A 27,862-nucleotide genomic window follows, 5' to 3' on the forward strand; every position below is an offset into this window, starting at 1 on the left:
AAGGAGCCGTGAGGGCTCCTGGCACTGCAGTAGCAGGAACTCCGTGTGTGGCTTCCCGGTCACAAGCCCAGCTGTAGCTTCAGCGCTGGAAGGGTCTGCTTTGTCTGGGACATTAACCTTCACGTGCCTGTCACCTTACAGGCCACCTCCCTGCTCCGACTGTCCCCTGCGAGTCCCCCTGTGCTAACCACGGCTCCCTGTCACCAGGCCCCTGCCAGTGCTGTTCCTCCATGCCTCGAACACTTGCCCGGATGGCTCTGGCTGCTCCGTTGCCGGCCTGCAGCTCCTGCATGGTGAAGGCTTTTGTGGAGCAGTGTCCAGTACTGTGACCCTGTGTAGAATGTACACAACAATCCCATGAGGTATGCTGTTTACACCCACCCCACAGATGAGAAATCCAAGAGCTAAACAACTTAGACAACTTGTCAAAAGTCACAGAGGAACTGGGAAGTACATGGAAGTACTGGCCGGCGTGAGACGCAGAAGGAACGGCGTGCTGTTACTGCTGCCTTCTTTAACCCTCTTCGTAGCCCGTTCCTCACATGAGGCCTGTTGCCTGACATCTCACAGCCGGCACAGGGGGACCTAGGCGTTGGCCGTGGGTGGTGTGACTCCAGGCCCTCTTGGGGTGTTTTTGTAGTTGGAGTTCAAGGGCAGCCTGTTCCCTCTATGATTCTTACCTTGTAAGTGGTTGCAAACAATCTAAAGAAGCTACAACAGACATCTCAATATCCAGAAAGATTATATTTTAAAGTTTGTATTTATTCAGGAGGCAGGGAGAAGAGAAACAGAGAAGACAGATGGTCTATCTGCTGGTTTGCTGCTTAAGTGCCCGCCACAGCAGGCCCAGGCCATGCTGTCACCAAGAGCCTGAAACCCAGAGCCTGAAACCCAGCTTGGGTCTCCCCGACACTGAGCCTGCCAGGCACTCCAGCATGCGGTGGGGTGTCCTAGCCGCTGTGCCAAAGTCTGTCCCTCTAAGAAGGGTTCCAGTGGCATAAAGTCACACTACAGGGCATTAGTGCCTGGCTTTGTTCTTGCACCACAAGGCCTGGAAACTGACCTTCACCATTTGACCCACAGCACATCAACTCTGTTCCCCCTCCTCACCCCTGCTCCATCCCCACAGTCGCAGGGCTGGGACCCACAGACACCAGGCGTGGGGCTGGGGACCACTGAGCCACAAGCAGGGTGTTCAGGAAGTGGACATGGGGATCATTCAGCTTTTCTGTACATCCAAATGTCGCCCTAGGGGCGGGGTGGGGGAGGTGGTGCTAGACACTTGCTCTGTGCTCAGCCCTCAGTCTCACACACACACACACCATGTCCCTTCCCAGAGGGGGTCACTGGGCTGGGGTCTCAGAGCACTACAGGCCAGTTACCAATATCCTGAAGGGGCTGGGAGGAGGACCAGCACACGTCATCCCTTCAGCTCAACCTGCACCGGTCATCCTCAGCCATCCAGGCACTGGGGCTACAGCTGGGGAGGTAGGGGGACAGGTGCATGGAGACCTGGGGGTTTTCCTAGAAATCACTGTCCAAGGTGGCTGGACGCCCTGGCCCCCCTCTGCAGCCCTCTGCCGCCCTAACGGCCTGAGAAGCAGCAGGTTCACATCTCACTGGGCCACCAAGTGGGGGTCGGCCTGTTTCTAGGGTGAGAGTGTCCCCCCCTCAAGGAGAGACCATGGGCAGCGAGGCCGCCTCGGCCTCCCCACTCCAGCGCAGCGCCCAGCCTCCCCTTCCCGGCCGGCCCCGCCCCCGCAGTCACGTGACGTGTGGGGGTTTTCCCGTTCCCCTGCCGTGATGTCACGACGGGGCGCGAGCCAATGGGCGTGCGGGCCGGCGGCGCCGGGGAATTCCGCCGCCCCGCCCCCGCCCGCCGCCCGCCCGGCCCGGCGCCCCCCGCAGCCCCGGGCGCCGCGCGTCCTGCCCCGCCTGCGGCCTCGGCCCTGCGCCGCTCGTCCGCCTCGCGCTCTCCGCCGCGCTCGGGGAGCTCACGGCCCGGGCCATGCCGAGCCGCCGCGTCGCCAGAACGACCGCCGCGTCGGAGCTGGGGGGCCTGGGTAAGCGGAGCCGAAGGCCGGGGGCGAGCAGGCGGGGTCGGCGCTGGGGGCGGCTGTGTGTGTGTGTGTCTGCAGGGGGCTGTGCGAGGGCTCCCGGGTGGTCTGCGGGACTCGGGGGGCTCGGCGGGCCGTGTGGCGGCTCGGGCGGCCCGGGATGGTGAGGGGTCCGGCCGAAGGCTCAGGCGAGGCGTCCCACGGAGGAGTGAGAAGGGGGCGGGGCCTGAGCCTGAGGCGAAGAGGGGGGCGGGGCCTGGCCTCAGCGGGGCAGAGCCTGAGCGAGGGAAGGGGCGGGGCCCTGCACCGAGAAGGAAGCCGGACCCGAGCCTGGGCCCAGAGGGGGCGGGGCCAGGGGCCCAAGGGGCGGGGCCCGCCCCCCAGGAGGAAGCCGGGTCTGAGGGGTCAGGCGGCTGAGGGGCGGGGCCTTGACCCGAGGGGGCGGGGTGAGGCGTGGCCCAACTCGGAGGAGGAAGCCGGGCGGGAGGGGCCGAGGGGTGGGGCCCTAGCCCGAGGGGCGGGGTGAGGCGTGGCCAAAAGCGCAAGGGGCGTGGCATGGCAGGAGCTGGGTCTGAGGATGCTGAGGGCGGGGCCTCTTGTAAAAGCAGAAGGTCGGGATCTGACATAGAGAACCTTTGAGTGACCTTTGCCTCCAGAGGGAGAAGTTGGGGGCAGCTTGTCCCTGACAGTAATCCTGTGAGAAAGAAGGGCGCGAGGACTTGGGTCACTGAGACTGGCAAGGGTCTTCAAGGCCGGATCTAAAGGGGAGATGGAGTAGGCTGGAGGCTGAGGCCAAGGATGCAAGCCCAGGAAGATGGCCCTGGCGTTTTGGTGGCGAGGGGGAGGACACTGGGTCCAGGGGGCGGGCGAGCAGAGAGATGCCCGGGTCCCCCGGCTGCCCTCCCTCCGGTCCTGACACACGCCCCGCTCTCCGCAGGGTCCAATGACCTCTCCTCGCTCTCTCTCGCCGTTCACAGGAGCTCAGGTGAGCAGCGCTCCGCGGCCCAGGTTCATCTTGCCTCTGGCGCTTGCAGGTGGGGCTGCACGGGGCCAGGCATGTGGCAGTTCCGGGGGCTCTCTGCTGATGGACACCCACTCTCCGTGTCCCTTCCCTCTGCGACAGCAGGGGCATTGATGGCAGTGCCAGTGGCCTATTGGTGCTGAAAAAGGAGTTCTGTGGTTGACACCCTGGCTGTGAAGTTGGGGGTTACATGCTGGTGCCGCCTTCGTCTCGACCAGGTGACTCTCCTCTCCCACCCAGACCTCAGTTTGCCTCATCTGTAAAATGGGCACGTTGGTGGTGCCTCTTCTAGGGGGATGGAAAGGACTCACTGAGTCTTTCACAGCTGTGTCGAACACACAGGAAGGCTCAGTGAGCCTTCAGGATCATTGGCGTAGTAATAGCCATGTAACGGTGAGCACCAGTCAATACCAGTTCCAAAGTTTAAGGAAACGTGTTTTTGTGCCTGGTGCAATAGCCTAGTGACTGAAGTCCTTGCCTTGCATGCACCGGGATCCATATGGGCCTAGTTCATATTCTGGCGGCTCCGCTTCCCATCCAGTTCCCTGCTTGTGGCCTGGGAAAGCAGTAAGCGATGGCTCAAAGCCTTGGGACCCTGCACCCATGCGGGAGACTCAGAAGAGGCTCCTGGCTCCTGGCTTTGGATCAGCTCAGCTCCAGCCTTTGTGACCACTTGGGGAGTGAGTCAACACACGGAAGATCTTCCTCTCTGTCTCTCTCCCTCTCTATATCTGACTTTCCAATAAAAATAAATAAATCTTAAAAAATAAGTGAAAGATTTGTTTATTCTTATTTGAAAGGAAGATTAGATTTACAGAGAAGGAGAGTCAGAAAGATCTTCCATCCAATGGTTCACTCCCCAAATGGCCACAGTGGCCGGAGCTGAGCCGATCCAAAGCCAGGAGCCAGGGGCTTCTTTCGAGTCTCCCATGCGGGTGCAGGGTCCCAAGGCTTTGGGTTGTCTTGGACTGCTCTCTCAGGCCGCATCAGGGAGCTGGGTGGGAAACAGTGCAGCTGGGATATGAACTGGTGTCCGTATGGGATGCTGCTGCTTGCAGGCAGAGAATTAACCAGTTGAACATCTCACTGGCCCCTTCTAGCATTTCTTTGAGAGACGCTGAGAACTGCTAGTTTGTAAGTTCCCTCAACCGCGCTGTCCAGTGGGGCCCATGGAAATGGAGAATCTTGGCCAAATGACCACATCGTTTCCCACGTTCCTTTGCTGGGACCTGGAAGGTGCAGGAGTCCTGTCGCCCTAGGAACCCAGAGACCGCACTTGGCTGGGTGGGGCCTCGCTTAGAGGCGGAGTCGTGCTGGACCCGACAAGTGCTGCCTGGACCGTTACAGGGTCCCTCCATGTGCCTGCCGAGAACAGGCAGGGCCCCAGGGCTGACTGTCAGTGGGACCTAGGCGGAGCTCTTGCTATCAAATGATAGCATTGTGTATTGTTACCGTTTTTTGAAGGTTTTTTTTATTTGTCTATTTTTATCGGAAAGACAGATTTACAGAGGAAAGACAGATCTGTCCCCGGTTCGCTCCCCAAATGGCACAGTTGTTGGAGTTGAGCTAATCTGAAGTCGGGAGCTTCTTCTGGGTCTCTCACATGGGTGCAGGGTCCCAAGGCTCCGGGCTATTCGCTATTGCTTTCCCAGGCCACAGTCAGGGAGCTGGAAGGGAAGTGGAGCAGCCAGGACATGAACCAGCGTCCGTATGGGATCCTGACGGGTGCAGAGCAAGCATGTAGCCACTGAGCCATTGTGCCGGGTTTGAGATTGCTTAATCTATGTTTTTTGAAAGGCAGAACCATGAAGAGAGAGGGATAGGGCTCCTGTCCGTTGGATTTACTCCAAATGACTCCAGCAGCCAGGGCTTAGCCAGGCCAAAGCCAGGAACCAGGAACTTCATCCGGGTCTCCCCTGTGGCTGGCAGGGGCCCAAGCCCGGGGCCATCTGCTGCCTTCCCAGGTGCATGAGCAGGAGGCTGGAGCAGGAGCAGAGCAGCTGGGACGCCAACCAGTACTGGCATGGGTTGCAGTATTGCAGGTAGTAACCCGATGGGCCACAACGGCAGTACCCATCCACTGAGAGTGATTTGTGATATTACCTATTCAATAAATATTTACTGAGTGCCTATTCTGGACCTGGTCCTGTGCTGGGCACTGCTAAGGGCCCGGCCATGAGCGAGGCAGGCCCAACCCTACCTGCTAGGGGAGACAAACATATGGGATCTTAAAATGTGATAGGGACCGTGTAGAAACTCTGGGGTTCATGATATCTAATAGCAGTGTGGGGACAGGAGACCCAGGGAGCGAGCTGGAGGGATAATGACAGTTCCCTTCCTTCCTGTGGTCTGGACCCTGCAGAGCCTTGGGGACAGGACAAGGAGGAGGGGACAGGTGAGTTTTCCAGCTCCTGCATGTTAGTGGTAAGTGGGCAAAGATGGCCACTGTGTGTGCCAGGGAAAGCATGACCCTGGAGCGGGGTGCCTGGGGTCTGTGTTGCATGCAGTGGCCACAGGGTGACCTGAGTGGGAGCAGTGCTCTAAAGGGAAAGGCATAGGAGGTGGAGATAGTGTGTGCTAAGGTCCTGAGGTAGCAGCTGCACAGCTGCCCGCCTGCTCACACAGCTCTTCCCACGGGATACAGCTTGTTGGTGGCAAGACTGCCTGGGAGATGGTGTGTGTGTGTGTGTGTGTGTGTGTGTGTGTGTGTGTGTGTTGTTATTTGATCAGAGCTTTGAGTAAGGAGAGGAAATTCCCAGCATGCTCTGGGAATTTGAAGGGTCAAGAGTGGGGAGACCCGGTCTGTGTTAACTTCGGAGCGCAGAGCGCCTTTGCTTGTTTTTAGATATATTGAGTTATTTGTCTGGAAGAGTGAAAGAGAGAGAGGGCCTGGCACAATAGCCTGGTGGCTAAATCCTCACCTTGTATGCACCAGGATCCCATAGGGGTGCTGATTTGTGAGGTCCTCACCTTGTATGCACCAGGATGCCATAGGATTGCCGGTTTGTGGAGTTCCTGGCTCCTGGCTCTGGCCTGGCCCAGCCCTAGCTGTTGTGGCCATGTGGGGAGTGAAGCAGCAGATGGAAGCTCGCTTTCTCAACGCTGGCATTGTGGCACATTGAGTTAAACTGCTGCCTGCAGTGCTGGCATCCCATAAGCGTGCTGGCTCATGTCATGGCTGCTCCACCTCTGATGCGCTAGGAGACTCACATGAATGAAGCTCTTGGCTTCCCTCTGGCCCAGCTCGGCCACTGCGGCCATTTGAGAAGTGAACCGGAGGACGGAAGACTTCTCTATTTCTTTCTCTTGCTCTGTGAGTCTGCTTTTCAAATACATAGATAAATAAAAAAAAATACATTTTAAAAGGTTTCTCTATTTTAAAGATTTATTTATTTTTATTGGAAAGTCAGATATACAAAGAGGAGGAGAGACAGAGAGGAAGATCTTCCATCTGATGGTTCACTCCCCAAGCGGCTGCAATGGTTGGAGCTGTGCCGAGCCGAAGCCAGGAGCTTCTTCCAGGTCTTCCATGTGAGTGCAGGGCCCCAAGGCTTCGGGCCGTCCTTGACTGCTTTCCCAGGGCACAAGCAGGGAGCTGGATGGGAAGCAGAGATATCAGGACTAGAACCAGCGCCCATATGGGATCCCGGCGCGTTCAAGGTGAAGACTTTAGCCACTAGGCTACCGTGTCAGGATTCAATGTTCCCATTTTATAGACAGGCAAACCAAGACCCAGGGAGGGGAAGGGATTTACCCAAGGCCCTGATCCTTGCCCAGGAGCAGCCATCATTTAGCTGGCAGCTACTTTGTGTCAGGTCTGTTTGAGCTATTTCAGCCCAATGAGATGAGCAGTATTAGTGTGCCCATTTTAGAGATAAAGAAACCGAGGCACCAAAGAGGTTCAGAAGGGGGCTCCTGGCCACACAACAGGATTTGAACGGAGGCCTTCAGTCCAGAGTTTCAGGCACTGCACCCAGAACTCCGTCTCCCTCTGCCTGTGTCGCCTAGAACTTTCTCGAAGGTCCAGACTCAACTGAGCTGGTCTGGGGGCTTCTGTGTTCACGCTGGTTGTTTGCAGGAAGGAGTTTGCAGGTTGAAACAAGCCGAACTTGGCCGTGCTCGTGACCTTGCGCCGAGTCCCCATCCTGCCTCAGCCTCAGTCTCCCCGTTTGCCACATGGGGACTTGGCACCCTCCTAGCCACTCCGATCACCCAAGATAAGGATGTGGTGAAGCTGTTTCCCAGAGCAAAGGTCTGGCTCACAAGCCACTCCCCGCGGGCGTGCGGGCGTAGGGAAGCGGGCAGGCCTGCTGCCCAGTGGCCGGCACAGGCTGCCTGGGGAGGGACCTGTGGCTTGCTTGGCCAGCTGCCCCTGCTGTGTGTCTGTCGCCAGGCCGCCCGGCCGCCCGGCCTCTCTGGGCTTTCCCGTGCTGCCTGGGATATGACAGGAGGTTGGTTTTGGTTTCTCCGCTGCCCGGCCAGGGCTGAGTCTTCCCAGGAAGGTGACTGGGGGCTTTCCTGAAGACCCGGAGTTCCTGTCACTCCTCCCTCGAAAAGCAGGGCTTGAGCCAGGATTGTGGGCGGCCGCTTCCGGGGCCTGGCCCAGCATGTGCAGCAGGCTACCGCCGGCAGTCTCATTGGCCTGTGGGGATCTTCAGATACCAGCCAGTGACTTAGTGGGTCTAGGGTTGCACCTGGGAGAGGGGTCACCCCTAGAGGTTGCTGCTAGTCTTTGAGGGAAGCAACTTCCTTTGTTCGCTTGGGAATAGGAGCTTGGATTTTTCCAAACGTGCTTCCTAGACCCCTGGCCTGAGCATTTGTTAGGACGCCAGGCACTGGCACCCTCACCCCAGTGGCTGATGGGAGGTCAGGGAGGGGGCTTAGCCTGACGCTGCCCTGGGTCCGAGGCGAGGGTTCCCTAGGTCGGAGCTTGGGGAAGGCTTCCGGGGGACAGGGCTGGGGACCGAGCCTTGATCACTTCCTGGAGCTCACGTGTCTCTTTCTCTTCCCTCCACAGATGAACTGGGTGAGTACTACCAGGCAGGTGCGCCACTGGGAGGCCAAGGGGTTCCCGGATGGGGTCTTGTCTGATGACAAGGGGAGGGGTCCTCATGGTGTGGCTTCCAGGACTGGTGGGATGGGGGTGGCAGGTGGGTGCCAGCCCCTGTCAGTCCCTGGCACTGTGCTAGGCCCCAGGGGCTCAGCCATGCTTTCCTGGGGTTCATGCTGTCACTGGGGAAAGCAGCAGCTGGGGAAGCTAGGGCTGTGGTGGGCTGAGCACATGGGGTGGGGGGCGAGGAAGAAAGCTGAGGGCTGGTGTCTGAGTGAGGAAGCAGGCACTGGCCGGGTGGGACAGCAGGGAACAGGCAGAGGGAGGGCCCGGGACAAGACCCTGGGGGGCCAGGCAGGGTGGGGGCAAGAGACAGGAGTGGCTAGGGCAGAAGGAGGGGTTGAGGCAGCTGCTTAGCCTAGGGCTCCATGGCCCAGGGAAGGGGTGAGGTTTTGTATTCTTTTTTATGTAAAAGTCAGGGTTGGGCCCGGCAGTGTGGCCTAGTGGCTAAAGTCCTCGCCTTGAACGTGCCCCGGGATCCCATATGGGCGCCGGTTCTAATCCCGGCAGCTCCACTTCCCATCCAGCTCCCTGCTTGTGGCCTGCGAAAGCAGTTGAGGACGGCCCAAGACCTTGGGAACCTGCACCTGTGTGGGAGACCCAGAAGAGGTTCCTGGTTCCCGGCATCGGATTGGCGCGCACCGGCCGTTGCGGCTCACTTGGGGAGTGAATCATTGGACGGAAGATGTTTCTCACTGTCTCTCCTCCTCTCTGTATATCCGCCTTTGCAATAAAAATGAATAAATCTTTTAAAAAAAAAAGTCAGGGTTACAGAGAGAAGGAGCAACAGAGAGAGACCATGCATTCACTGGTTTGTTCCCCAAGTGGTTACAACAAGCAAGAACCAGGAAGTTCACTTGGTCTTCCGCGAGCCCAGGGACTTGGGCTGTCCTCTGCTGCTTTCCTAGACACGTTAGCAGAGAGCTGGACTGGATGTGCCGAGTGCCCATACAGGATACAGCGTTACAGATAGAGGCTTAACCCACTGCACCGCAACCCTGTCCCTCCTCATCTTGTCTTTTCTGAGACCAGTGAAGTTCACGGAAGGATTTATGTGGGGAAGACATTGGTGTTGATGGCTGGGGTGGGGTGTGCAGGGGGAGGGTGTTAGCTGGAGAGTGGGGCAGACTGCAGCGGGGATGGAGAGAGGCGGGGGTGGGACTGCATAGTGGAGGCTGAACTGGACGTGTCAAGCAGGTGCAGGTGGTCCTTTCTGTTTTTGCACCAGGGGGGTGGCATCCCAGGTGGGCACACGTGGGCCAGAGTGGCTGTGATTGCCAGTATACAGGGTGAGACAGGCAGGGCACCTCCAGGTCGGGTCCTGGCCTTTATCCAGCTGGAGGTGGGCGACTGGGCGGATGCGGGAGTGTTAGCTGGGCTAGGGGCCGGGGAGGTTGGAGGAGGCAGGAATCCAGCCCGCCGCACACCTGGGTGGCTCTGCTGGGCCTGGCTCAGTTGGGCCTGGCTCGGTCCGACACCATGGCTCAGGCGTCACCAAGCTGTGTTTGCTTTTCCTGCAGAGATCATTGACGAGTACATCAAGGAGAACGGCTTCGGCCTGGAGAGGGCGCCGCAGGACCTGGTCGAGGGGTCGATCCGCATGGTGTCTCGGGGGTCCACCACGCTTAGCACCGTCACTCTGGGCGCCCCGGTCCCTCCAGCCACCCCGCCGCCCCCACCACCGCCCTGGGGCTGCCAGCTTGGCCGGCTGCTGCCCCCTACACCGGGCCCGGGCCCGCGGCCACACCTGGTCATCACCGAGCAGCCGAAGCAGCGCGGCATGCGCTTCCGGTACGAGTGCGAGGGTCGCTCGGCCGGCAGCATCCTGGGCGAGAGCAGCACGGAGGCCAGCAAGACCCTGCCGGCCATCGAGGTGGGCCGGGGCACCTGTGCACTGGGTTGGGGATGGTGGTTAGTGTTTTAGGGTGGCTGGCTCACCTGGCCCCAGGGGTGAAACGGTGGGGCCTTGAACACGCTTGGCCAGGGCTGCGGAAGCTGGACACTCACTGTTGGAGCTCTCTGGGTTTTAAGGATTAGGGTGCTGAGTGCGGGGGAGAGGGCGCTCTTTCCACTGAGGCCTGGCCTGGCTACTCCTAGGCAATTTTTAAAAAAAGCTTTTATTTATTTATTTTTATTTTAAATACACAGTTATATATACAGAGAGGAATAGAGATTTTTCATCTGCTGGTTCAACCCCTGAACATTTAAGTAGCTGCAATGGCCAGGCCACAGTCAGGTGCCTTATCTGGGCCTCCCACATGTACACAGGGACCCAAGCACTTGGGCCATCCTCTACTGCTTTCCCATGCACATTAGCAGGCAACTGGATGGGAAGTGGAGCAACCGGGACAGGAACTGGCACCCATAAGGGATGCTGAAATTGTACACAGTAGCACCGTCGACCACCTCAGGCCACAACCCTGCCGCTTCTAGTTTGTCTTGGAGCAGTGCTGCGTTTGGGTGGGAGCAGGGAGGCATCGCCTTACCCCTCACAGCCTTGGTGATGTAATCTAGTACAAGCATGTTCAGTGTGGCTCAGTAGGGAGGGAACTGGCTGGGTAAGCAGGCAGATGTGACAGGTGCATCCGGGCAGGGAGGTGTGTGAGCACAGCCGCCCACGCATGCGTACAGAGCAACTGCAAAGTGAAAGCGTCCTCAGGATGTTGCTGAGGCGGTTTCCACAGAGTTATACCAGTAACCCCAAAAAACATCCGCGGAGGTCTACCGGTAACTGAGAAAACACCCGCGGAGGTACACCGGTAACCGAGAAAACACCCGCGGAGGTACACCAGCAGCCCAGGAAACACCCACTGAGGCACAGGACTCTGTACACACTGTACTAACGCTCTTGGTATCAAGAAGGGGAGGGGACATGGACTGTGGCGCTGCTCGCTAACCACTGCCTGGGACAACGGATCCCAAACGGGAGGGCTGCTGAGGCTCTGACTCTGATCCAGTTCCCTGCTAAGGCAGCTCAGAGAGAGCAGAGGATGGCCCAAGTGCTCGTCCCAGACACCCCGGGGAGACCCAGATGGACTTCCTGGCTCTTCCCTGCGCCAGCCTCACCGTTGTTCCTACTTGGGAAGTGAACCAGCAGATGATCCTGCTCTCTCTCTGCCTCTCCCCATTGGTCTGGCTTTCAGATAAATAAAAATAAACATAATTTTAGATATTTTTGAAGATGTATTTATTTTTATTAGAAAGTCAGATTTACAGATAGAAGGAGAAGCAGAGAGAAAGATCTTTCCATCAGCTGATTTATTCCCCAGGTGACTGCAGTGGCCGGAGCTGAGCCGATAAGAAGCCAGGAGCCAGGAACTCTTCCAGGTCTCGCACTCGGGCGTGGGGTCCCAAGGCAGTCCTCAACTGCTTTCCCAGGCTACAAGCAGGGAACTCAATGGGAAGTGGAGCTGCCGGGATTAGAACCAGCTCCTGTATGGGTTCCTGGCATGTGCAAAGCGAGGGCATTAGCTGTTAGGCCACCACGCCAGGCCCTCCCTAAGATACTTTTAATTGCAGTTATTTCTAGGCAATTATGTGTGAAACATTATTTGTTTCAAAGGCAGAGTTACACAGAAAGAGAGAGACAATAAAGATCTTCTGTCAACTGGTTCATTCCATAAATGGGTGCAGTGACCGAGGCTGGGCCAAGCCAAATCCAGGAGCCTAGAATGCCACCCTGGTCTCCCATGTGGGTGCAAGAGCCTAAGCACTGGGTGTCTTCTGCTGCTGTACCAGATTCATTAGTGGATTGGAGGTGGATTAGCCGGGACTGGGAACCAGTGCTCGTATAAGAGACCAGCGTCTCAGCTAGTGGATTAACTTGCTGCACCACAGCACCTGCCCAACATCACACTGCATCATGTGGGCGTGTGGCCCTTTCCTGGGCAACTCTTCTGTTGGTGGGCGCAATGATGATGGCTTCCCGTCTCACGCGGTCAGAAGCAGGGCTGCGGAGAACAGCATGGTTTAACTGCTGCTTCTTTCTCCTGTATCCCCTGAGTAACTTCTAGAAGGGGAATCACTGGGGAAAGGGAACTTAATGGCTTTTCCTTACCCCCCACACCCACCCACCTTGGAGGGGGATTACCCAGCAGTTTTTTCTCCAGTCCTGAGGGGGTCTCCCATGTGGGTGTTACTGAGCTGAAGCTGTATGTCCGTTACGCCCAGGGAAACTCGAGTTGCAGCCCCTCAGCCAAGGCCTCTTCCCTGGGTTCCAGCTTCCTACACCTGCTCGTTTGGGGTGGCCGGTGGTATCTTGACCTGTCTGCTGCCCTCTTCTTGCCTCCCTCCTCCCCGGCCCCTGCACCTGCCAGAGTTGGGTTCCTTCCCTGCAGCCCCTTCCCACACAGCTGCCTTCAGCACTGAGCTTCTGCCTCTGCTGCGGCTTCCTTGGCAGGCCACCTGCTGCTTACCTGAGGCCTCAACTTTCTCTGGTCCCTCTGCTTGAGCTCTCCTCCCATCCCTGCTTCTCTTGCTCACTCACTCATTGAATGCGTACCCCCCTTTTTTGTTAGTTTCTTGAAAGGCAGAGCTGGTTTGGCCTCAGATGTTCGCAATGGCAGCTGAGCCAGCCCCAGCTGGGAACTCCATCCATGTCTTCCACATGAGAGATGGGAACCCCCAGTCACTCCCTCCTCCATGCTGTGCTCCTCCAGCCGGAAGCTAGGGCTGGGGCCGGGAGCACTCACCCCTGACTGACTGACTGCTCCCCTCCTGGAGCTGTGTGTCCATGGATGCTTACATCTAGGTGTGTGTCTGAGGCCAAGGGCAGTTTTCCAGGGTGTAGCAGGACTGCCGAGACAAGGCTGTGATCTCACCCACATGTTATCTGATAGGAGGTGGTGGGTGTTTTAAATGACTGATTTGAAAGAGAGTAACAAAGAGAGAGGGAGGGAGAGAGAGAGAGATGGACCATTTGCTGGTTCACCTCCCAAATGCCTGCAGGCACCAGGGCTTGGCCAGGCTGAAGGGAGGAGCCTGGAACCCCACCCAGGGGCCCAAGCCCCAGGGCTATCTTCCACTGCTTTCCCTGTGCATTGACAGGGAGGTGTAGCAGATGTGGAGCAGCCAAGACTTGAACTGGCAGCCATAGAGGATGCCAGTGGCAGCTTTAGCTGCACCATAGTCCTGGCCCCAAGTTGTTTCCTGATTGGCACATTTGGCCCTGGAATGTTCCCCTGTAGCTGCTGATTCTGTCCTCAGCTGGTTTCCTGGCCACCCCGGGCTCAGGTGCTGTGTGCAATGTCAGGTGCCTCTTGTCGGCCTTGCCTTTCATGACCCAGGCTTGGCTGAGAAGAGGACAGGATTCTGGGCCAGTGGTGACCCCATCAGGGACACTGTGGCCTTCTTGTTCTCTTGCCATCAAGGGACGAGGTGTGGGATGGGACATCTGTGAGGCATGGTCAGGCTGCGTGTGTAGTGCTGATCAACAGGTGCCTGGAGGCTGCTGTGTGCTTGGGCCTGTCTCCTGAACATTGTGTTCCTAAGTCTTTGCAGGCACTTGCTCTGGCTGTGACTGCAGGCTTGGGGTACGATGTGCCTGTCTCCAAGTCTGTCCCCAGGAGGACACTGAGGCTGGGAGAGGGCGAGGCACCTGCCAGGGGCACAGGGCAAATGCCGCACGTCTCTGTGGGCCCGGCACTTGCCTGCTTACTTTTTTTTTTTTTTTTTTAAGATTTTTATTTTTTTATTTTCATTACAAAGTCAGATATACTGAGAGGAGGAGAGATAGAGAGGAAGTGGAGCTGCCGGGATTAGAACCAGCGGCCATATGGGATCAAGGCGAGGACCTTAGCCACTAGGCCACACTGCCGAGCCCTGCTTACTTATTTTTTAAAGATGGACTTACTGACTTGTTTGAAAAGTGGCATGACAAAGAGAGAGGACGAGAAAGATCTTCCATCTGCTGGTCACTCCCCAAATGGCAGCTGCAGCAGTCATGCCTGGGCCGGGCTGAAGCCAGGAGCTTGGAACTGCTTCCAGATCTCCCACATGGCTGGCAGGGGCCCAGGCACTTGGGACCCTGATGCTTTCCCAGGCGCATTAGCAGCGAGCTGGATTGGAAGCAGGGCAGCTGGCGCTTGAACCCATCCAATGACATGGGATGGGAGCATCATAAGGGGTGGCCAAGCCCACTGCAGCCCCCACTGGCTGCTGCGTGTCTGCTGGTAGCCAATGACCAGCACAGGAAGATGACAGAAACCACAGAGCCTGGGTTTGGTGCCAAGTCGGGCTGACTCCATGCAAAAGGCTAATCCACAATTCCATGTGACCTCTCAAAGATAAAAAAGCTCTCGGCTCTGAGTCCTCATGAGTCCTGACAGGCAGGTTGTGTGGTCCTGTCCCTGGAACTCCCAGCTAGCTGACATCTCTGGTGGTATCAAAGTCACTGTACTTCCTTATATGGTCACTAGAGGGCAGTACTACCCAAATACCTTGCTCACTGGTGTTCTGTATAAGCCTGAGTTTATTTTAAAATTCATTTATTTATTTATTTTAATGGTTTGTTTATTTATGACCAGTATTGTGGCTTATCTGACTAAGATACCAGCCTCCCATACAGTCAGCGGTTGGAGTCATACCTGCTCCATTCCCATCCAGCTCCCTGCTGATGTGCCTGGGAAAGCAGTGGAGTATTTGGGACCTGCACCCTCTTGGGAGACCCAGATAAGGCTCCTGAGCTCGGTCTGGCCCAGTCCCGGCCATTGCAGCCACTTAGGTAGTGAACCAGCAGATGGACACTTCCTCCATCTCGCTCCGTAGGTTTGCCTTTCAAATAAATAAAAAATAGTGGCCTTTAGTTCTTCTTCATCTTTTTTCTTTTAATAAAGATTTATGTATTTTTGTTGAAACGTCAGATTTACAGAGCGAGACAGACAGAAAGATCTTCTGTTTGCTGGTTCACCCCACAAATGGCTACAATAACCAGAGCTGAGCTGATCCAAAGCCAGGAGCCAGGAGCTTTTTCTGAGTCTCCCACGTGGGTGAGGGGTTCAGGCTTGGTCCATCTTCAACTGCTTTCCCAAGCCACATGCAGGGAGCTGGATGGGAAGTGGGGCAACTGGGACACGAACCAACGCCCATTTGGGATCCTGATGTTTGCAAGGTGAGGATTTAGTCATTGAGCCATTGCACCCAAGACAACAAGAACTTCAGGAACAAAAGCCTGAGCGAGGGAGGTTCCGCAGCAGCAGGAAGCCTGTGTTCAGGAGGAACTGGAAGGACCCCACCCTGCCCTGCGGCCCGGATGACCTGTCCGAGAGGAAGCACTGGGCTCCCACGTCCAGGACTAAAGAGCAGGAGTGGGCCCTTGCTGCGGTCACAGACCCGTTGATGGTGACAAGCAGAGTGGCCCCAGGGTGGTTAAGCTCCGCAGGATGCCTGGATACTGTCTCCTTGAATGTGTCCCTTGAGAGCTGTGCAAGCCCTTGGGTCAGCCTGTGAGGAACCTGCAGGCCATCCTGGCAGTCCTCGCCGGGCTCACAGCGGTGAAGGGATGCAGCTCCCGTGGCAGCCGAGCCACAGTCTGTTGCCTATGGCTGCACCTGTTAGCTCCATCACGCTCCTCTACACAAATCCCACCAAGAACCTGGCATCGCCACCTCTGCTATAATTGGCATCAGCAGTGAGAAAATTCCCGAGCACCCTCTACTTATTTCTAGAAGCTGCGATTGCAGCAGCTCCAGACTCACGCAGGGCAGATCTTTAACATGAGCAGAAATCAGAGGTGACGGAGCAGCGCGAGGTTGACCAGCAGCCTGTGGATTCAATGATGCTGTCAAAACTCAAGACTGTTCCTCAGCCAGCTGTGATCTGTTCTTGCTCTAACATAGGGGACTCACTCTGCAAGTTCTGAATTTTGTAGGAAGAATTGCATTAAATGACTAATAGCAAAAAAAAAAAAAGAAATAAAAGTTAATCTTTTTTAGGAGAAAAGATTTGTGTGCTTGAAAGGTAGAGTTCCAGAGAGAGGCACAGAGAGGAGCAGACCTTGCATCTGCTGGGTCATTCCCCAAGTGCCCATGGCAGCCAGAGCTGGGCCAGGCTGGAGCCAGGAACTGGGTACTCCCTCCAGGAGGGCGGCAGGGACCCAAGGACTTGAGCTGTCATTACCAGCCACCTCCTGGGGTGCACGCTGGCAGGAAGCTAGAGTTGCCAGCAGATCGGGGACTCAGCCCCATACCCTCTGATAGGGGCTGTGGGGCACCCCAAGTCATATCTAAGCTGCTGAGCTACAAGGCCCATCCCCTCTCTTTGTAGAACTGGGACTCAGGGGAACAGCAGTGTGAATACTTGCAGACCTACATCAAGTGTAACATCCAGCTCAAAGCTTGGGAGGTGAGGACACCACGCGGTAGCCTAGCGGCTAGAGTCCTCACCTTGCATGTTCCAGGATCCCATATGGGTGCCAGTTCTAATCCCAGTGGCCCCACTTCCCATCCAGCTCCCTTGTGGTCCGGGAAAGCAGTTGAGGATGGCTTAAAGCCTTGGGACCCTGCACCTGAATGGGAAACCTAGAAGAAGCTCCTGGCTCCTGGCTTCGGATTGGCACAGCTCTGGGCATTGCAGCCACTTGGGGAGTGAATCAGTAGATGGAAAATCTTCCTCTTTGTCTCTCCTCCTCTCTGTATATCAAAACAAAACAAACAAAAAATTAGTAATGTCACCCCTGCCATAAAATGCGGTGGCTGTCTTGTGTTGCTGTCACCGCTTGGTAGTCTGACCTCTGACCCTGTGTCAGGGTTTCTGTGCCACTGCCCTGCGGTCTGAGGCAGGCCTTGTCCGGGTGGGCCGGCCCAGAGGATGTGATGCGTACTTCCCGGCACACAGAGCATCCCAAAGCTGGAAGTCTGAAATGCTCCCAAACCCAGACATGCTGAACACCCCCATGACGGCACAGGTGGAATGTTCCACACTGAGATTGCATGGTCAGCCTTAGTTACCACGCAGCTGCTGGGCTCCCCTGCCTTCCCAGGCGCATTGCCAGGGAGCTGGCTGGGCTGAGCCTCTGTCTGTGTCCTGGCAGCTAATGTTGCCTTTGCCTCCCAGCCAGCTCCCTGGCAATGCGCCTGGGAAGGCAGGGGAGGACAGCCCAGTGCTGTGCCCCTGCGCCCACTTGGGAGGCCCACATGGAGTTCGTGCCTCAAGGTTTTGGCTTGGCCCAGGCCTTTGCAGCCTTCCAGGGAGTGAATTGGAATGGAAGATTCTCTGTCCCTGTGCGTGCCTCCCTCTGTCTCCTATTTTGTCTGTCCCACCCCAACGTCACTCTGCCTTTTGAATAAATAAGAGGATCTTTAAGAAAGCCTGCAGGCGCCTTAGCATGAGCTTACAGACCCCTGCAGGCTGTCTCTAAAGTGTCTGTGAAACACGCGAGAATCCCTTCCCCAAGACAGCTCATTATGCATATGCAGATGTTCCCAAATCTGGAAAAATCCAAAATCTAAAATAGTTATAGTGCCAAGCTGGCCTGAGTCCGTTTGCCCCAGCATGGGGACAGATAGGTGCAACCCCAGCACTGTGGGCAGGTGTGACCCCAGCACTGGGGACAGGTGTGAGCCCCCCAGCACTGGGGACAGGTGCGACTCACAGCACTGTGGACAGGTGTGGACCCCCCAGCACTGTGGGCAGGTGTGACCCCCCCAGCACTGGGGACAGGTGCGACTCCCCAACACTGGGGACAGGTTGACCCCCCAGCACTGGGGACAGGTGTGACCCCCCAGCACTGTGGGCAGGTGTGACCCCAGCACTGGGGACAGGTGTGACTCACAGCACTGCGGACAGGTGTGGACCCCCAGCACTGTGGGCAGGTGTGACCCCCCCAGCACTGGGGACAGGTGCGACTCCCCAGCACTGGGGACAGGTTGACCCCCCCAGCACTGGGGACAGGTGTGACCCCAGCACTGGGGACAGGTATGACTCCCAGCACTGGGGACAGGGAGTTTGATTGCCTGTCTGGTAGTGTCCACTAGGCCTGTCCCCAGAAAGATGTCTGTAGAGCTGGTCAGCTGTCCACAACTGTGGGTGAACACCCCACGTGCATCCTGCTGGAATGGTGGAACTTTAACCCTGAGGTTAAGACACCAGTTGAGGCAGCTGCCTTCGCGGTAGTGCAGTGCCCGGCTCAGCCCTCTCTGCAGCTCCCTGCCAGCGCTCACTCTCGGAGGAGCAGATGACGGCTCCGTCACTGGCTTCCTGCTGCCCGCATGGGACAGCTGGGTTCAGTTCCTGATTCCCGGCTTGGCAGGGCCTGGGTGCACTCTGTGGGAATTTAGGGAGTGAACCAGGGAATGGGATTGCTCTGTGCTTCTCTATGCCTCTGAAATTAGACAAAAGAAAGGTAAATGTTTGAGTGACCGAAGGTAGGAGGCGTCCCCAGGCCAGTGATCAGAAGTGAGAAGCAGGTGAAGGGTCCCCGTCTGTGCTGCTGGTGCAGCTACAGGGAGCGACTGAAGGGTACCGGGTGGGGGTGTCGGCTAGGGAGCCCCCCTGAGCCCCTGTGTTCCCACAGCTCCGTGACTGTGCAGGGCTGCGCGAGGTGGAGGTGACGGCGTGCCTGGTGTGGAAAGACTGGCCGCACCGGGTGCACCCCCACAGCCTGGTGGGCAAGGACTGCACAGATGGTGTCTGCAGGGTGCGCCTCCGGCCTCACGTCAGTCCCCGGCACAGGTACCTGGTCCGGGGGGACCCCGGGGGCGGCCTGGTCGCAGCCCCTCAGCGGGGAAGTGCGGGCCGTGACTGCGCATGCCTCCCAGCTACCTTCACTTCCCAGAGGGTATGGGCGCACGTGACTGACGTCAGCCGCCTCGCCCAGTCTCCCCCTCACTGTGCAGTTGGTGCACTTTGGTTCATGGAGCTCTGAGGTGGGGGAGGGTTGTCCTCCCTCCTGTCCTTGCCTCCTCCCACGTGGACTCCTTCCTGGGATGCATTGTGGGTGTGCAGGCACTGCTCCATGTGTGTATGCTCTGCCCGGGCAGGCCCTTGTGTTCCTGTCAGGCCGCGTGTCGTCTCTCCTCATCATGATATTTGAAGCTGCCGGTGCTTTTTCTTGGCTACATTTTGTTTGGTGTGCCACGCCCCAGACTGGTGAACCAAGTCCTCCAGGCACTACAGAGTTCCCAGCTAGCTCCCGCTGCTCTGTGGCTAACTGCTACTGGGCATTACCTCATGCCTGGCATGCCTCGCCCAGGACGCCCTCCTAAACAGCAAGTTGCAGGGCTCCAGGCCAGGCACTTAGACATTTCAGTATTTATAATGTAGCAAAAATGATGAACTATAAGAGCAGGAGTCTCTCCCCCACCCCTTTGGTTTTCTGCTGTGTACCCTAGAACCTAGCACAGTCATAGCTGCTTGAGAATAGTTGAGGAAAGAATGAATGTGACTGGTACACAGTTTGTGAGTTCCAAACTCTCCGCCAATTTGTCAGCACTGAGGATTTGGAGCTATGCCATTTGGATGAGTTCAGGGTATGGGTGGCACTAACCTCATTGGTGTTTAATCTACCATTCTCTTCCCTATAAGCGCAGTTAGGGTGGGGGTGGGGTGGCTGGTGCCTTCAAGGCCTGTTCCTGGGGACCCCCCATGGGAGGCTAGAGCCCCAGACCCTGGAGGCAGCTGCTCCCCTGGAACTGCAGGAGCCCCTCAGGAGCCCTGCTCCCCCTCCTCCTGCTCCATGCAGCTTTAACAACCTGGGCATCCAGTGTGTGAGGAAGAAGGAAATTGAGGCCGCCATCGAACGCAAGATTCAGCTGGGCATCGACCCCTACAATGGTGAGACCCGCTCCGGGCCTGGCCCTCGTCCTGGCCCCTCGTGCCCCGCCCATTTTCTACAGGCTCCGCCCAGCTCCTGGCCTGGTCCTGTCCCCAGTCCCGCCCAGGTCCGCCCCATCCCTGCTCCTGCTCCAGGCTGTGTCCTTCCCTTCTTGCAGCTGGGTCCCTGAAGAATCACCAGGAGGTGGACATGAACGTGGTCAGGATCTGCTTCCAGGCCTCGTATCGGGACCAGCAGGGGCAGTTACGCCACATGGAGCCAGTGCTCTCGGAGCCCGTGTATGACAAGAGTGAGTGCACCTGCTGACCCCACAGTTGACAGCAAGTCTGTGGGACTGGAGCCCCTTGGAGAGTGGCGAGGGCGCAGGCAGTGTCTTAGTGTTTAACAATGTGTATGTCTTTAAAAAGCAGAATGACCAAGAGAGAGAAACAGTGTATTCTTTCCCTAAATGGCTTCAAGGGCCAAGACTGGGGCAAGGCCAAAGTCAGGGGCTCCATCTGGTCTGCCATGTGGGTGCAGGGCCCAAGACCTTGCGTCATCCTTCACTACCTCCCCAGGTGCATTAGCAGGGAACTGGATCTGAAGTAGAGCAGCTGGGAGTCAAACCTGCCTTCCGATCCAGGGGGTGGACATCCCAAGCAGTAGGTGGCTTAGCCCTCTGTGCTACCACACCTGCCCCCGGCCTTTTTGTTTATGAAGCAGAAAGCTGCTAGGATGTCCCTAGTGGACTTCTGTTTTGTGCCATGGTCACTCCTAGCTGCAAGGGAGTCTGGGAAGGAGATGACTTGGGTCTTCCTCCTCCAGGGAGGGGTCGGGCATGGGAGAGGGTTAAGGTGGATCTTTGTTTTTTAGCTAATCTGCAGTGACTGGCACCTGCTCCAAGGTGGGTTCTGGGAGATGGTGTTCAGTTGGGGCTTGTATGGTGCCTGGGACAGAGCCCAACTCAAATGGGCTAAAGGGAAAGGAAGAATTTGTTCCACCAACTAGAAACACGGAGAAGTGGCAGCCTGACTCAGGGCTAGGTGCTGTCAGCTGTTGCTCTCTGTCCCTTGGTCGTGCTCCCCACAGCGGTCCTGGGGCAGGGCCCTCCACAGTTGTGCCAGCTGTGGGCTCACACCCTGCCCCCGGGCAGCTGTTCTGCTCTCTCCTGTCCAGTGTTTGGGCTCAGAATCTCAGGGCTGTCTCTCATTGGTCTGCTTTTAAAAAAGATTTATTTTTATTGGAAAGGCAGAATTACAGAGAGAAGGGGAGACAGGAAGATCTTCTGTCCACTGGTTCACTCCCCAAATGGAGCCAAGCCAATGTGAAGCCAGGTGCTTTTTCTGGGTCTCCCACACAGATACAGGGCCCCAAGGCTTTGGGCTGTCGTTGACTGCTTTCTCAGGCCACAAGCAGGGAGCTGGATGGGAAGTGGAAGTTGAGCAGCTGGGACACAAACCAGTACCCATTTGGGATGCTGGTGCTTCTAGCCAAAGGATTAGCTAATTGAGCCATCACACCGGCCCCTCATTGGCCTGCTTTTCGTGTTTTTTTCCACTCTGACGAATCCATGATGGGTAAAGACACGTGGTGCTTTTACTGGTAAATGTGGGACACATGAGCTAGGGTGTGACCCAACCCTACCCCATCCCTGTGGCTGAGGTGAGAGGAGTCCCTGGAAGGAGATCCCAGACTTACGGATGGGACAAGACACAGACGTCCCTTAGAAGGTTCTACACCTGGGCTGGTGTTGTGGTATAATGCGCTGAGCCTCTGCTTGCAATGCTGGTGTCTCATATGGGTGCTGGTTCACTCCCTAAATGACCAGAGCAGCCAAAGCCAGGAGCCCACAAGTCCATCCATGTCTCCCATGAGAGTGCAGGAGTCCGGGCACTTGGACCAACACCCGCTGCCTTCCCAGCTGTGTTAGCAGGAATCTGGATGCAAAGCAGAGCAGCCAGGACTTGAGCTGATTCATATGGGATGCCAACACTGCAGGCAGTGAATCAGGGTGCTGTGCCACCATGCCGACCTTTCAGGTCTCCCTTTGAGACCGTCCTTGGGCACTCCCCGGGTGCCCAAGAAGGGTGTGACGGTACAGGTTTGTCTTTGAGACCCTCCCTGGGCACTTCTCTGGATGCCTGACAAAGGTGTGATGGTACAGATGTGTATCTATTACTTCTTGCTAGAGTCCACCAACACGTCAGAGCTGCGCATCTGCCGGATCAACAAGGAGAGCGGGCCTTGCACGGGCGGCGAGGAGCTGTACCTGCTGTGCGACAAGGTGCAAAAAGGTGAGGATGTGCATGCGCAGATGGGAGGTGAGGTGGCCAGGAGGGGTGAGGGTGGGGCAAGGTGGAGGAGCCCCCAGTGACTTGCAGTGTGCTCCTGCCTGATCCTGTGTGTGTGTGTGTGAGAGAGAGAGAGACTGTGTGTCTCGTGGGGCAGAGGCGGACCAGGGCGGCTGAGTTAGCGCTGGAGGGTTGCAGGCACACTTCAGGATGAGGCTTCATCCTGGAGGGTCCAGAGGGTACGGGTGGCTGTGCTCCCCTTACACCTGCTCCAGTCCCTTCCTTCCTCCCTGGGTTGAAGTCTCCTCCACCCTCCACCCGGGACTTTGCAGCTCGCTGGGTAGGCAGAGGGCGTTAGGAGCCTGCTGTTCCGCTATCCTGTCTGCTTGTTGTCTTGAGTCTGCAGATTCAACCCACTGAACATTGAAATGTTGGAAGAGCGAAGGCCTCTGGACTGAGCATGTGCACACTTTGTCTTTGGGTTCACTGCACGATGCAGTGTCACGACAGTGTACGCAGCGCTCCGTGCCTCACGTGTCAGGCAGCATCCCCCAGAGTGTGTGTGTGTGTGTGTGGGGGGAGGTGCTGTGTGAATCATGTGCCATTTTATGTAAAGGACTTGAGCATGAGGATTCTGTTCTGGGAAGATTTACTGTTGGTTTGAAAGGCAGAGTGGCAGATCAGGGCAAAGGGAGTAGAAAGATAATTTTTTTTAAAGATTTATTTATTTTATTACAAAGTCAGATATACAGAGAGGAGGAGAGACAGAGAAGAAGATCTTCCGTCCGATGATTCACTCCCCAAGTGAGCCGCAATGGCCGGTGCGCGCCGATCCGAAGCTGGAAACCAGGAACCTCTTCCGGGCCTCCCACATGGGTGCAGGGTCCCAAAGCTTGGGCCGTCCTCGACTGCTTTCCCAGGCCACAAGCAGGGAGCTGGAATGGGAAGTGGAGCTGCCGGGACACAAATTGGTGCCCATATGGGATCCTGTTCATGCAAGGGCAGGATTTTAGGCATTAGGCTACTGTGCCAGACTGGAAGAGCAATATTTTTCATCTGTTGGTTCACTCCCCAAATAATTACAATAGCTACAACTGGACCAGGCTGAAAGCCAGGAGCCGTGGGGCTGGCATGATGACTCTACTGGATAATTCTCCAAGCATGGGGATCCTGTAGGTGCACTGGTTCATGTCCTGGCGGCCCTACTTCCCATCTAGCTCCCTGGCTGTGGCCTGGGACAGCAGTGAAGGACTGCCCAAGGCCTTGGGGCCCCGCGCCATCATTGGGGAGTGACCAGCAGATGAAAGACCTCTCAGTGCTCTTCATACGTCTGCCTTTCTAACAAAAAGAAGTCTTTCAAAAAATTTTTTGGAACTCAAGTTTCCCAAGAGGGGTGCAGGGACCCAAGTGCTTGAGCTGCCTCCCAGGATACTTGTAAACAGGAAGCTGAATTTGGAAGGGGAGCCAGGGCTCGAACCCAGCACTCTGAGAAGGGATGACACAGGATACAGGCGCTTGGGTTGGCATCTTGGCCACTCTGTCAAGGCTGGGTCCTGGTGAGGTGCTAGCCAGGAGCTGGAGCATGTGCTGGGTCCTGGGAGTTCTTTTGTGCAAACCTGCATCCCAGGGTGGTGTTGGGGACCCCTGATGTAGTGGGGTCACCAATTCTGCCTACCTCTTTTGTTACAGAGTTTGAATGAGATGCTACAGAAAGCTTTCATAAAACGTTCAGTGGGGGGTGGTTTTGTAATGTTGCAGGCTAAGCTACTGCTTGCAATGCCTGCATCTCACATGTGGGCACCACTTTTAAGTCCTGGCTCCTGCACTGCTGCCACATGGGAAGCCCAGATAGAGTCATAGGGTCCTGGCTCTGGACTGGTCCAGCTGGCTATCGTGGCCCTTTGGGGAATAAACAGCCAGGTAGAAGATCTCCCCTGCCTATGATTTTCAAATAAATATGCCTTTTCTTAGTCCTATAATGAGCAGCACACAGTAGGTGCCCACCAAGAGCTTGCATATAGTAGGTACTCAGTGAGTGCCAGCAGCGATTGTGCAGTGTTGTGTTCTTGTGTGCTGATCCTGGGGCTGGCGGCCCTGGCTCAGCTGCCACCCCCATGTCCCTGCCAGAGGACATCTCAGTGGTGTTCAGCACAGCCTCCTGGGAAGGCCGCGCCGACTTCTCTCAGGCCGACGTGCACCGCCAGATCGCCATCGTGTTCAAAACCCCACCCTACGAGGACCTGGAGATCGCCGAGCCTGTGACTGTGAATGTCTTCCTGCAGCGGCTCACTGACGGCGTGTGCAGTGAGCCGCTGCCCTTCACCTACCTGCCCCGTGACCATGGTAACCGTGGCCCCCCGTGGCACTCCTCCCCAGGGACCAGGCATCTGGGAGACCTCAGCCATAGCACCTGTCTCCTGGCATTGGGTGGGGGAGTTGGAGGCAGTATGTAGTCCTCTTGGTATACCTGCTCGCGCCTTGTCCCATGCTGGTAGTGCTGGGGACATAGCAGTGACCGAGACAGCCCCTGGCTCTGCCTTTAGGAGGTGCATGGGCCTGTGCAAGAGGTTGGGCAATCCAGCCTGTGTCCTCACAAGGTGACCAGTGTGGGTAGGACTGGAGCTGGGTCACCCAAGTACAAGGGTGGCCGACGGAAGGGTGCTTCATGCAGTCTGAGAGCCGGGAAAGACTTCCTGGAGGAGGGATGGCTGGGCTAGTGCTGAGATGATGGGACAGTTGTCCACAGAAGTGGGGGAAATCTGTCCTCCACAGCTGGATTGGCCAGTGTCAAGGCCTGGAGGCAGGAGGCGCCTGGGGCTGTCCCAGGAACACCGAGAGGGCAGGGTCCAACAGGTAACAGCTCCCCGCGCGGTACTTCTGCTTACTGACTTCCCCGCCTTCTGAACAGACAGCTACGGCGTGGACAAGAAGCGGAAGCGGGGCATGCCGGATGTCCTCGGCGAGCTCAACAGCTCTGGTGTGTGCCCTCTGCCGTGAGCGCACCCGGGCCCTGGTCTCCTGCCCCCGCCCAAGGCTAGGGAGTGGGGGGATACAGCCAGATCAAGGTCCCTCATCTCTGCCCTCCCTTAGACCCCCATGGCATTGAGAGCAAACGGAGGAAGAAGAAGCCAGCCTTCCTGGACCAGTTCCTGACTGGCCATGGCTCAGGTGGGTCCAACTGCCGCAACCCCCCCCATCTTACAGGTGGAGAGAGCAAGGGTCCCAAAAGGCACCTCTCGGCCAGGGTCACACTGTCTCAGGGAGTTGAGCAGGTGGGGTGCCCATCTCCATAATGATGACATGTGTACATGTGTGCACTCGCAGGGTAGCGGGGGCTGGTCGTTCACCTGTGGGGTGGGACTGGAACTCTGAGCTGCTCTAGGTCTCCATGCCAACCACCCATTCTGAGAACACTGTCCCCTCCCCCCACTGCATGCCAGCTAGCCCAGGGCAGCACACAGCCAGCTCCCCACTAGCTGCCAGCCACCCACGGCCTGCTGAGCCTGCCCCACTTCCTCCAGCCCTCCATGGAGGCTGGAAGTCCCTCTGGGGTCCCTACTTCCGAGTAACTGGAAACCAGCGGCCCAGCTGCTCCATTTGCGCCAACCGCCAGTTTTAGGTGTGACCAGTGTGTGGCATCCAGGCCGCTGCCATTCATGTGCCATTGTACGCCCCCAGCTCTCCAACGTGTAATCACCCTGCCCTTTCTCAGGGCTCCAGAGTACCGATCACAGGCAGGGGTTTTGAGATCGGATTTGACCTCTCAGCTCACAGCTTCGCAGCGTCGCAACACTCAGGAGCCTAAGTTTAACATTCAGCTGTCCAATGAGCAGCCTGCCTCCCAGGGATGAGGGAGACCACACCACGGCAGGCAGAGTAGGGCCCAGGATGCTGTGGGTAGGCACCTGCTGGGAAGCAGAGGCGCCACTTGTCAACTGCCTGGATTTCTTTTTTTTTTTTTAATTTATTTATTTTATTACAGTCAGATATACAGAGAGGAGGAGAGACAGAGAGGAAGATCTTCCGTCCGAGGATTCACTCCCCGAGTGAGCCGTAATGGCCGGTGCTGTGCAGATCCGTTGCCGGGAACCAGGAACTTCTTCCGGGTCTCCCACGCGGGTGCAGGGTCCCAATGCATTGGGCCGTCCTCAACTGCTTTCCCAGGCCACAAGCAGGGAGCTGGATGGGAAGTGGAGCTGCCGGGATTAGAACCGGCGCCCATATGGGATCCCAGGGCATTCAAGGCGAGGACTTTAGCCGCTAGGCCATGCCGCTGGACCCAACTGGCTGGATTTCAATTGCGCTGGATTGACTGGGCTGCCAGACCCCAATCACAGCGGTTTCATCCGAGCTCCAGGCACTTTCGGTCCAGTTTCCATCTTGTGGTCCAAGGTGACCGTTGCAGCTCCAGTCATCCTGCCAACATTCCAGTTCACACTTAGTCAACTGACCACCAGTAGCTCAGGGCCCCTGAGGTTCGTCAAGGACTTGAGGAAGTGGGAAAGGCATGCTCATGGTGAGGCTTCTGGCTTGGAGACTTCCTAGCCTGGGTGTTCTCCACTCAGGAAGGGGACTGCCAAGCCGCCTCACCTTCCTCATTCGTGGGGAAGGCCCCACCGCCCAGTGGCTAGGGCAAGTGGGCATTGAGGGATGCAGTGACTCAGACCGCCAGCCAGCGTCTCCCTCCTCCTCTCCACAGGCACGTTCCTCTCGCCCTCGGCCCTCTGTCTACCGGACACAGACTTCTTCCCCGGCACTGTGTCCCTGCCCGGCATGGAGCCCCCGGGGGGGCCTGACCTCCTGGATGACGGCTTTGCCTACGACCCCGGGGCCCCCTCGCTTTTTACCATGTTGGACCTGCTGCCCCCACAGCCGCCCCTGGCCAGTGCGGTGCCTGGTGGCGGCAGCAGCGGTGGTGGGGGTCCAGGGTCTGCGATGGGGGAGACCCCTGGCCCTGAGCCGCTGACACTGGACTCGTACTCGGCCCCAGGCCCAGGAGACGGAGGCACAGCCAGCCTCGTGGGCAGCAACATGTTCCCCAACCAGTACCGCGAGGCGGCCTTCGGAGGAGGCCTTCTGTCCCCAGGGCCTGAAGCCACGTAGCCCCTTGCGGTGCCAGAATTGAGGTGCTGGGTGGAGAGGGAGGGGGTGGGGGTGGGGGTAGGGGAGTGTGCAGACCCCAACCAGGGTCCCAGCACCCTCATCCCCTGGGGCCACCCATGGTCAAGTCTTCCGACCTCCTGCCCCTTCTGAATCGGAGTTCTTCCAAGCTAGCGAGGGGCTTTCAAGCCCGGGTTTCCCTCGGAACCCGTTTTATAAAGAAGGAAACTGGGGTTCGCAGGGAAAGGGGGCCTGCCAGCCGCCCCTTCACGCTGTGTTCTCACAAGATTGTACATATGGTGGGGGCAGCTCTCCCCCACCCCGCCGCGAAGGTGAGGGGGGAGGAGGGGTGCCGGGTGTTTCTTCAGTCTTCCCAATAAAGATAGTTTTGGAACCCTGGGGTCTTGTTTCTCAGCTTGGGGAGTCCCCAAGAGTTTCCCCTCGGTTCCGCCCACCCGAGGCCCCGCCCCTCCCTGTCCCACAGCGAGCCCCGCCCCTCCCGGGTCCTACAACAAGCATCGCCCACCCAGGGCC

General features: G+C 57.3%; 1 protein-coding gene across 3 annotated transcripts; it reads left to right on the plus strand.

The window, feature by feature from the left end:
* The first annotated feature begins 1,875 nt into the window (after positions 1-1,875).
* On the plus strand, positions 1,876-27,726 carry RELB (RELB proto-oncogene, NF-kB subunit). Of its 3 annotated transcripts, none has more exons than XM_058674711.1 (12): positions 1,876-2,063; positions 2,995-3,042; positions 8,096-8,122; positions 9,709-10,061; positions 18,699-18,856; positions 19,866-19,957; positions 20,116-20,247; positions 22,127-22,231; positions 24,356-24,571; positions 25,137-25,205; positions 25,319-25,396; positions 26,928-27,726. In XM_058674711.1, the coding sequence occupies exons 1-12, from the start codon at positions 2,009-2,011 to the stop codon at positions 27,329-27,331; spliced, it is 1,737 nt and encodes a 578-aa protein (XP_058530694.1). In that variant the 5' UTR covers positions 1,876-2,008; the 3' UTR covers positions 27,332-27,726. The 3 variants fall into 3 exon arrangements, with proteins under 3 accessions (XP_058530694.1, XP_004598012.2, XP_012786058.2); XM_004597955.2 differs by having other exon boundaries at positions 8,096-8,104; XM_012930604.2 differs by lacking the exon at positions 8,096-8,122.
* The last annotated feature ends 136 nt before the right edge of the window (positions 27,727-27,862 follow it).

The sequence above is a fragment of the Ochotona princeps genome, chromosome 16 (genome assembly GCF_030435755.1).
Source record: "Ochotona princeps isolate mOchPri1 chromosome 16, mOchPri1.hap1, whole genome shotgun sequence".
NCBI classification, from domain to species: Eukaryota; Metazoa; Chordata; class Mammalia; order Lagomorpha; family Ochotonidae; genus Ochotona; species Ochotona princeps.